This window comes from Pyrus communis, chromosome 5 (assembly GCF_041283825.1).
Source record: "Pyrus communis isolate YQ-2024b chromosome 5, ASM4128382v1, whole genome shotgun sequence".
NCBI classification, from domain to species: Eukaryota; Viridiplantae; Streptophyta; class Magnoliopsida; order Rosales; family Rosaceae; genus Pyrus; species Pyrus communis.
The window spans coordinates 9,369,731-9,380,487 of NC_142569.1; the positions used below are offsets into that span (position 1 = coordinate 9,369,731).

A 10,757-nucleotide genomic window follows, 5' to 3' on the forward strand; every position below is an offset into this window, starting at 1 on the left:
GACGTGTTCTGGTTCCGCGGCTTGGCCAATGAATCAAAGCTTCCTATGGATCTTGCTTATGTGGTCTAGACACTCAACTAGCACATTTGCCTAGTTAGTCAAAAACCTAAAGCCTAATGTGGTGCCACAAAGTGCACCAGATGCTCGAAAGCTCTAAACCTTGACATGTACCACGATCCGAGATCCCCATTGCATCGTAACAACACAATCAAATTAAAGAAAACATCACAACAAGTACAATCTATTGTAATTTAACCAAATCCATACTTAATTATGTGATTAGGAGCAGAATAAACTCTGTCATAAAGCACTTAATTTAACATCCAAATAGTTATAACCCGAAAACTACGAAAACCGAAATACAGAGTTATGACCCTCACGAGCAACCTCCAGTCCACAAAACCTCACATGGGCAGCTCAGGCCATGAGAAGGGGGCGATGAGGACGACGGAGCAAAAGCTGCCTACTTGGATCTCTGCCTCATCTTTCGGCGCTTCCTCTTCAGCCTCCTCATGCGCTTCTTCTTCCACTGCAAACAACGACGTCACAAAAAGCGACACAGGTTTAATCACAACCACCGCTCACAATTTATTCAACCATCAGCAGCAGATTCGAAACAGTTTTTCGATTCGATCCCAAATACAAAGAGGATCCACTGACAAGTTTAAAGCACAGAGATTTAAGAAGAAGGTTTTGAAGAATTACCTTGGCCCTCATGTCGGATGGGAAAGGCTGCTACTGCGTCTCCAGAACGATGGCCGCGACGTCTCCAGAAGAATACCGCAGGGTTTTTGACGACTCTGAAGTCTGAACCCTAATCTCTCTGCGGCTTCTTCTATATATGCACATGGGCCGGCCAGAAAATGCTTGAAGTTTGTTTAATCTTAGGCCCAAAATGGAAAAGCCCGGTAACCAAATAAACCCAATTTTTTAATTTAGTTTTCTGTTTGGTTGCCGAGAAAACTAATAGGAAAGTGAGTGAGAAAACCAATCAGTCAATTTTCGGTGGTGAGTCTGAGAAAATGGAAAGCCAGAAAACCGAGCTGGAGTCATCAGAGGAGAAGAGTGTCACTGTCGACCAGAACGAGAACGCGAAGAACAGATTACAGTCGACGGAGGCGCTGGCAAAGGCGCTTTCGTCGACGCTCACCACCGTCATCAAAGACTTCGATTCCAAAGCTCAGCAGACCTTCGCCAGCCAGGACCACCTCTCTCAGTCGCTCGATCGCCTCACCCGCGGTAAAGAAAAAGTTAAAAAAAAAAAAAAATTCCTCTTTTTTCTATTGAAATTTTGAAATTTGCTTGTAATTTTGATATTTACTGTTGTTTTGGTTTTGTGGGCAGAGCTGGATAAGTTGTTGGACGATGCTCCGTTTCTGTTCATCATGCAACACGCGGCGAAGATTTCCGCCGTTAGGAAGAGAGTTTCGTCGTTGAATTCGGTTCTCAAGTCCGTACAGCGCCGGCTTGATAACATTGACAGAATGCTGTTTGTTGGCGTCCCAAATCAGCATCAGCAGCAGCAGCAGCAACAACATGGTATTTACTAAAGCTAAGGTTCTTTTTATGTTGTTTTTGCCACTTTTCGAGACATTTCAATATTGTTATGATGGGATAATCGAGTGGTAATGAAAGTGGAAAGAGTGACTTGTGTGATCAAGCTACTGTAAGATAGATTTCCATGGATAGTTAGATGAGAAAAAGTTGATTGCTTTTAATCCAGGTTCACATTACAATTAGTACACCTCCGAAGATACAAAGATTTATGTGGAACCCCAACTTCCAAACATATGGAAGCTAATTGATTTTGACATAGGTCATGGAAGTTACTAGTCAAGAAGAACGAAAGAAACATAGGTCGTACGAATCTATGCTTCTCTCAATTTATTGTTCGTCAACTAACGGTGATTGAGATAAATGTGCTATTTTCTGTTAGCTATTTGCAAGACATGGGAGCATATCTTGTTAGAACAAAAAATTTAAATTCTTGTTTTCTCGCTAGTTGCCAAGCGCCTAACAACACTTTCACCTTTACATTACTGATTTTTTTGTAAAATGTGGTTTAAGTAGTTATGTGTTTGGATGCGTGTTTGCAGAACTCTTTTGTTTGCCTTTATGGATATTTGGTTTTTGAACGGATAAGTTTGTATGAAACTATCAATTTGAATATCTAATGTTATATATGGGTGATGATATCCACACACCCATTTTTATCTAATGTTATATATGCGGTCAGATCGAATAAATTGAAAAAGATCAATAGATAAAATTTAACAAGGGTGTTGGGTGAGTGAATAGCACTACCTTATATATAACTTTGAACTATTAATGAATAAATATTTGTTTGCTGTGTATCCTTGCTCTACATATGGTTGTGTCTGAAAATTTTGAATTTTAATGTGCAGATAAGACGGCCACAGAACATTCAGGACTGCAGTAATAGTTGTGTCTCGAAAGGTACTACACATTTTCTCTCTTTTTTGGAAAAGGATAACTATAACTTCTTTGATTGCATACCACGATTCATCAATATTGCATTGACTGCTGGGATAGTAGGCTCAAACTAAAACAATGTAATGCTGGATTCATTTATACGTCGATTCAGGCACGTACAGTTGACCATTTTAGTTATTTTGAAGTTCATTAGACCTAACGGAGTACAATTCTTATAGTCTTGCTGTTTTTGTAAAGTTTTTAGATGACTTTATGTAGTTGTTATATTTGAACTTCAAAGGGATAAACCGTAAATCAGCAACAGTAATCTTAATCTTTTACCGGCTAAAAAAACGAGAACACACAAGGCAGTTGCACGATGGAAAATGAATAAAGCATTGATGTAATTTAGTCAAAGATTAGTTTGCTGTTGTTTTGTAGGCTTGTTGACTTATAAAGAAAGCAGTGCACACACATGGTAATTGTTATCTCACTCAGTATATGAAGTACTAACTGTTTTATGGTTTTTCTAGTTATCTGCAGAAAGATAAAGCTTAATAATGGGACTGCACGGGACAACCTTAAGAGTTTTGCCTCCGCTGACTACTCACCGATAATTTCACTATCTTGGGAGGAAGCTGGATGAGGTGAGTCTCGGTAGCCACATGGATGTTCTATCATTCGCAGAACTTACACGGTACCCAAAAGTGAAGATTGAAATCGGTACTGCGGTATGAAGGTGATTATTTGGATGATGGGCTGTGACTAGGTTTCAATAGATTGAATGGTGGTAGTTTGGATACGTAGTAATGGAAACTAGCTAAGTTGACTCCGTCCCCTCGGTTTTGATTTCGATTTAGAGATGAGATGTGTTTTCTTCATTTGTTGAATCCTAGCTTCAAAAAGAATAAAAATTCGTGGTTGTGTTTGAGTTCTTTGATGCAAACTTTTCCACTTACAATTTTTATTATGCTTGCTGGTATTTTTTTAATACAGTTGATCGTTCACAGAGAGAACGACATTACTAAGTACAAGCAACACCAAAAGAAATCACGTAAGGTAAAACATATATAGCATCCTTTTTAATGGAAAACGCACAAGAAAATTGCCAATTAACTAACCATCGTGTATTTGATTCGGAGACGTATATGCAAGCAGCTCCTGGTTGGTTTCATTTAAGGCCATGTCTTCTTTGGATATCAAGTGTGCTTCAATGACAATGCCGGCACTTGCATCCGTCAATATGATCTAGTTTTTTATCCCTCCAAGTCCTGGGAATGCAGGACGGCCCTTCCCCATCCAAAATCGACTGATTAGAACGGAAACCTGCACAATGTGCTTTTAAGTATACATGAATGAATGAATACCCCAAAAATTTTAACACTTCTGAAAGATTTAAAAGAGTGGCATGTTTAAAATGTTTTTAAAATGACTGAGAGAGTTTTTTGGTGATTTTTTTTTTTTTTTAATTTTTTTTTTTTTTTTTTAATGATTGAGTTGCATTTTTACTAAAGATTGGTTCCAAAAGTATTTTCATCCAAAGCGTTTTCAGTCATTTACTCCATCTGAATTTTGAGCGAATTCCTTCAAAATCTTAAGAGGGAGATCATTGATTTTCTTTCCTCCTTTTTTTTTTTTTTTTTTTTTGGGGGGGGGGGGTTAGCAACAGGGCAAAAGCTCGAATGGAAAGGAAAGATTACATATCACAAAATCACGAAACCTCAGCTACATCTACAACTAGCAACTGGCTACAAGAAGGAAGAGCTTGCTCAAAAAGACTAGACCTAAACTGCATGACAAACCCAAACGAGTCAAATCATTAGCAACAAAATTCTTTTCATTGCAAATATGTCGAATTTCATAAGACCAACTTTGGTGTATAAGAGCACGACAATTCAATACCAAACTTTCTAGAGTGTGATTAACTACTTTTGCATTTAAAATCAATTGTATTGCAAGTGCAGAATCCGAATCCACCATAATCTACTTAATTTCATTATTCCATGCAAGTTGCAATCTAATAAAAACACCCTAAACTTCAATACATAAAATCTCACATCGACTAAAATTAGCACAAAAATTAGAGACTCATACCCCCGATGCGTTTCTAAGGACACCGCCAACACCAATGAAATTGCCACCCCCTTGCAACACCCATCAACATTAAGCTTTACCCAACCTTCAAAAGGAGGTTCCCAATGAAGAAAAGCATGTGTTCAAAGGGGCTTTATGGAGGAAATCATATTCGCCTAAAGTCAATCTTTCAAGTAGGCAATAATAACTAATTTGGGATCATTAGACCTACTCCAACCCTTGGAATAAAACTCAAATTTTAGGCTTTAAACTTACCCTAACTTGCTCCAACCCTTAGGGCAAATATGAGTTTAACCTCTAGGGAAAATTTAGCCCAGAATTCCCCCTAAATTAGTGGGGCAGGCAAAATCCTGTTCAAAAAATACTTATTGTTTTTCCAATGACACATGAACTAGCAAGTTATACAAAAAAATAAGTCTCCATTTCAAATAGTCCAAGAATAATATTTTGGAACCAATTATTAGTGCATGTATCAATAAAAAATTGATTAGGAACATGAAACTTCTCCAAACCTTAGCAACAAAGAAACAGTCTCTAAAGACATGAATAATTGATTTAAACGCACCACCACATACGTTGCATGAAGAACCCGTAGCCAACCCCCGTCTAACTCGTTGTTTATTGTCAATAATTTGTCTAGCAACAAAAGCCAAAGAAAAGAGAGCACTTTAGGAGGAATATACAACTCCCAGATAAAGCTTCATCGCCACTTAGTGTTCATATTAGCACCTAAGTCTAACACATAGACAGAGACTTCCTAGTAAAGTTACCATCACTAGTTCGTCCCCATATACAGCCGCCAATGCTATCCACACAAATTTTGATAAAACAAAATACTATCCACATAAATATTAACAATTTTATCCACAATTACTTTAGGAAGGACATAGATCAAACATTCTATTTTCTAATTCCCACCATAGCAAGAATCAACCATAGTCAACATAAGCATAGTTCGCGAAGGTCGTTGAAGAGAAAATTTTAGAAGAGGCCCACAATTTGACCAATAATCAATCCAAACTTTAATATTCATACCAGATTCGATACCCTAAACTAAACATTTTTTCAGCAATTGAACACCATCGATGAAAGGTTTGTTAAAACTTAAAATGCATAATGAAATCCTTCAAAAAGTGTAAGCTTTCGCAATATAATAATATATAGATGAGCGACATAGTTAATTTTTCTCACACAAATACACGTTATGATTTAAATGAATGTGTAATGATTTTTTGCGTAGTCTAAAAAATTGCTTTTGAAAATAGGCTCTCCCCCAAGATACAAGCCTGCACGTGAAATTCGGTTGGGCCTTAAAGAAGCCCGCACTGGAAAAAAGAAAAATTAGACAAAAATGCAAAACCCTAATCTGAGAGCCTATAAAAGCACGGCCTCTCGCCATGCTTCTCCATCTTCTCCTCTGTTTTTTTGTGAGTTTTTCTTTGTTTTCGATTAGGTTGAATGATAGAATAATTACAATAGCATATCAGATAAATTAGGGTTAATTAAGAAGTAGTGAGGAAAGTGATGAGAAGCTTTGTCGCCCCAGTCTTACCAGCATCAACATATTTGATGCTTCCTGGTGATTGACTCTCTTTCTGATTCCTCCTTCTTTTCTTTTTCTTTTTATCTATTTCAATTTTTTTTAATATTTTTTGGTGCAATGAGTCTGGAAGAGGCAAATTGGGGGAGGTGTGATGATGATTATCCATTCAATCATCCTGAATAATCATATTCTGATGACTAATTATTAATCAAAATTACATGCACTACCATCTGATCTCTCCCTAAATCCTCCACCTTCAAATTCCACCATAAATAATTCTTTTTTTTTATATCAACTCATGTTTTTGTTTAAATAATTGTAATGTAATTTTGCCCATTGGTATCTGATGTCCAGGCTAAAAAATGTGGCTGGGCATTTCGTAAGAACTTGGGCAAAACCGATTTTACAAAAACAGGTCTTGCGACACAGCTTGCTTGCTTAAAAATATAAGCATTCTGTTACTTAATCCCTGCTTACAATTCTTTTCTTTTAATTAATTTTAAGTTTTGCATGCCTTGCAATGTCTTGGATTCAAGAAACTGCTTGGCAAAAATTGAATTTATTGATAAAGGTATGGCCGGGACATTTTAATTGTTAAAACCAAAAATACCGCATAGCCAAGTTGGCTAGAACAGTTGTATGTTTGTCGCGACTCAGATGTTTAACCCAGAACCTATGTCGAATGTGGTTAAATCCGCAGATGTCAAAAGATGCTCCCTCGACCAATTTACCTCAAATTCAGTTGAGTCTTCAAAATTTTCTTAGGTCAGAGATCAAGAAACAAGATGTAATATGTCGCGTCATGTCACATAATGTGGCATAGAAAATTAAAAAATGTGAGTGCGAATAACAGTTTTCTATTGGAGCCCATGATTAACCTGCAGAATCTATGACACAATCTCGAACCAAATGCGTAAAATTCATACCAGAATCTGCTAAGAACATGCAATTTGTGCATTCTGGAGGTGGAAGAAAATAGGATCGTTCCTCCTCACCCCTGCATGGACATATAAAACGAGCTGCAGCGTCAGAAACAACATATGAGGACGAGAGAATTATCGTCCCTAGAATCCTTAACACATAAATACACGAATGGTTACTCTACGTGTAATCCGGTAGCTGTGTTTTAGACTGCATTGTTTCAGAAGGGAGATAAACACTAATCCCTAAACCCAAAAACCGCATCATTTGGCCATAAACACTGCATCAGTGCAGAATAGACACATACACATACGCATACCATCTGTAGATTCTGTACTCGGTTCTGCCTCCACCTCCGGCATAGATACTGCATTCTCAAGAATATGACGCTAATAGTCGATGATATATAAAATCGCCATGAACCTGTTCGATTAATCCACATTGTCTTGGAACTGTGGCTTGTATAGCATGTGAAGTTGTAAAACTTGAACATGTAAAAACAACAGTGCAGTTCCAAATGACTAGTCGAGGATTACACTTCATGTCACCAGTACATATACATTTCAAGTGTGAAAGTGTTTTGAGTCATTTTAAATGCACTTGCAAATGAATAGTAGTACAAACATTGGGCTCTTTTTAACTCTATTACCACTTCCATCCTCTTGCATTGTTTGATGGAGATCTCTGTGAGGTTTGGGAAGTTGTAGAGCATCCCAATCTTGAATAAGCAGACCAAATTCTGAGAGTCAGAGATATGGATAATCTTTACGTGCTTCAATCGGAGTGCAACGTGCGCATCATCAGCACATTCTTCTGGCTCTATAAACCCCTCCATCTTCTGACGTATTTCAACTAAAATTGTTTCAAGGTTCGGAAGGTTGTACAGCGTGCAAATTGCCAGAAATATTGATGACCTTCAAGTTGTTTAGACTGCAAGTAACCTGTAACGAAGTTGGATCCGTATTGCTCACTAGGTGCATCTCAGAGGTGTCTTCCCAGAGGTGTCATCTGGGACAAACACTATGCTGTTTTCAGGTAACTTTCTTTGCAAGATTCGCCGACACAGAATTTGATTTGAACTAACATATCTGTCCAAGGCTTCTGCATTTAGGAAGTTGATATGGAGAATGGTTAAATGCCGAAGCGCTCCAAGCTCCTTTATGCTTGCTAGTTGCTATTGATCCCCACAAAGAACCTGAGTCATTTATCAATTATCATTAACAGTTGTTCTAGATGGATTAACGAGCACACTAGTACGGCATGAAGTTGTCCAAACTAGATGGGTTTAGGAGAATTGAGGTTGGCCAATTCCCTTATCCCATCAGGCAATTCAGCTATGGGGGTATCCGAAAGGTCCATAACGAGAACTTTCTTTAGAGTTTGATACAGAAGGCAGAGATTTTAAGTTGCGACAATTACGCAGGAGTGCTTAGTTTTGTCAAGTGAAAAATGGTCGAGTATGGAAGGGTTTTGACAGCAGTATGAGACAGGTCAAGAACTTTGATGTTAGGCATACTAAGCTGCAAAAGTAATGTGGATAGCTTGGATTACTTTGGTGTTTCGGTAGGTGCCGTAAACTGATTTCCCATGATGAGGTTCTCTCCACTTCAGACAAGTACTCGATGTGGATGCAAATTTCCGCCTTCTCCTTTTTGGACGAAAATGCACCTGCAAAACAATTAACACCTAAGGTCAAGGCTAAGAGCCTCACGCGTCCATGATGAATTTTTTTTTGGGGGGGGGGGGCGCTTTGGCTGAATAACCTCCGATGCCGAAGTTAGAATTTAAGTGAGAAAGTGTTTAGAAAATTTTAGGAGAAGAATAAACTTAGGTTTTTTGGAGAAATGAGAGCTATTTATAGGGGTGTGGCCTGCCCTATATGGAGAAAATGGGGATCGGCCACTTATGGTGGTTTTTGGCTCTAATTGCAAGATATTATGTCAAAATAATATCTTGCAATCAATTAGAAAATTAATCAATTAATTTTGGTAATCAATCCTAATTTGAAAGAATAATTGAGGGTCACCTTGTGGGGATGATTTGATGAGGATTGATGAAATAGGTTTTGAATAAATACCTATTTTGATCACCTTTGACCTTAATAGGGCTGATATTGTCCGCTGCTTGCGAGTGGGAATCCTGGTGTGCCTCGAGGGTAATTTTGTCATTTTTACCCAAAAGTCCACGTGTCGCCTCCATAATTTGCTTGATTATTTTTGGCTCCACAATACCCCCACACCTGCTAGGTTGCTCGCAGGAAAGGGCAGCAGGTGTAGAGATCTCCAACTTTGATGTAGATTCCCACTTGGACTTGAAATTAGATTCTTTTAAGAAAGGGAAATAAATCGCCTCCAAAGCCTATTTAAACCTACCTTAAGTAGGGGGTTAAATCAACTTCGGAGGGTAATTATTTATCCTTACAAGAAAGAGAGAAAACTAGAGGATATTTGTTCCCCCTTCCCTAGCACTCTTCTTTGCTTGCCCGTGCAAAGAACCATCTTCCATTGATTTCTTTGTCTTTTTTGCGTCGCACGGATGTAAGAAAAATTTAATTCTCCTTGTCTTTTTCTTGGGTGGTACGGCACGTCGGCTGGCAAAGGCTAGGAGTCGGCTTGGCATAGGCCAATGAGGTGGTGCAGTAGGGGCCACTATTTGTGCTGCTCGACTTGATTGAAACCAAGGGCTGGCTCAGCATGGGTCGAGGAAATGGTGTGGCATGGGCCACGGTTTGGGTTGCCACGTCTGGGCTGCTTGCCAAAAATGATGAAATTGCTTGAGCTTGATTTCTCAGTTGCCGTAGATGGAGTTGCCAAGATTGGAGCTGCTGAAGATGAAGTGTCGGATGAGCGAACTATTGAGTGCTAAGTGGTTGCTGCCCCTTGATCATTTGTTGCTTAGCTTGTCTTTAAGTATTCGATCTTTTAAGCTGTGTGGGATTCTCGCATTGGAGAGCAATTAGTTTACTCTCTCGCACTAGAGAGCAATTAGTTCAACCTATCGCATTGGAGAGCAGACCCATATAGGTGTCAGGGAATTGGTTTACCCTCTCGCACTGGAGAACAATTAGTTTATTCTCTCGCACTAGAAAGTAAACCCATATGGGTGTTGGGGAATTGGTTTACTCTCTCGCACTGGAAAGCAATTAGTTTATCCTCTTGCACTGGAAAGTAGACCCATATGGGTGTCGGGGAATTGGTTTACCCTAGTACTGGTGAGCAATTAGTTTATCCTCTTGTGCTGGAAAGCAGACCCGGATGGGTGTCGGGGAATTAGTTTACCCTCTTGAACTGGAGAGCAATTAGTTTATCCTCTCGCGCTAGAGAGTAAACCAAAATGGGTGTCAGGGAATTAGTTTACCTTCTCGCACTGAAGAGTAATTAGTTTACCTTCTAACACTGAAGAGCATGAAAGTCGTTGTCGTGAGTGCAGCTGAGGAAAGTTTGACTGCTGGACAACTGAAATAATCCTCGGCCTGTGAGTTCTTGTTTGGCAGTCTTTTTGAGACTTCGAACTACTTGTAGAACCCGCGTAAGGGTGTAAGCGCAGTGAGCTACTCCCATAATTATTGCGCCATCATTAGGTGTTTCGTTGTGTGCCTTTTTGAGGCTTGGTTGGCGCAAGCCACTGGGCAAGATCAGCATGGCTGGGAGCCATGGTGCAAGATTGGCAAAGTTATGAGCCATGGTGATAAATCAATGGCTGCTGGGAGCCGTGGAACAGGTAGGCACGGTTATGAAAGCAGAGCTGGGGCTGGCTTGAGCCAGGT

At 39.2% G+C, this 10,757-nt stretch overlaps 1 protein-coding gene, 1 long non-coding RNA gene and 2 other non-coding genes across 4 annotated transcripts; 3 read left to right on the plus strand and 1 right to left on the minus strand.

Moving 5' to 3' along the window:
• Positions 1–250: 250 nt before the first annotated feature.
• LOC137724419 (uncharacterized) lies at positions 251–856 on the minus strand. Its single transcript, XR_011067399.2, has 2 exons — positions 706–856; positions 251–529 (listed from the first exon to the last, which is right to left on the minus strand). It is a non-coding gene; the product is annotated as an uncharacterized LOC137724419 (long non-coding RNA).
• Positions 857–881: 25 nt separating this feature from the next.
• LOC137724417 (uncharacterized) lies at positions 882–3,364 on the plus strand. The gene is made up of 4 exons (XM_068463159.2): positions 882–1,239; positions 1,345–1,539; positions 2,406–2,457; positions 2,967–3,364. Exons 1-3 carry the CDS (start codon positions 1,023–1,025, stop codon positions 2,438–2,440), a joined length of 447 nt encoding a protein of 148 aa, XP_068319260.2. The 5' UTR covers positions 882–1,022; the 3' UTR covers positions 2,441–2,457; positions 2,967–3,364.
• A 2,680-nt stretch (positions 3,365–6,044) lies between these two features.
• Positions 6,045–6,129, plus strand: LOC137727193 (small nucleolar RNA U31b). Its single transcript, XR_011067763.1, has one exon. It is a non-coding gene; the product is annotated as a small nucleolar RNA U31b (small nucleolar RNA).
• Positions 6,130–6,211: 82 nt separating this feature from the next.
• On the plus strand, positions 6,212–6,310 carry LOC148696714 (small nucleolar RNA Z195/SNORD33/SNORD32 family). Its single transcript, XR_015963234.1, has one exon. It is a non-coding gene; the product is annotated as a small nucleolar RNA Z195/SNORD33/SNORD32 family (small nucleolar RNA).
• Positions 6,311–10,757: the final 4,447 nt, after the last annotated feature.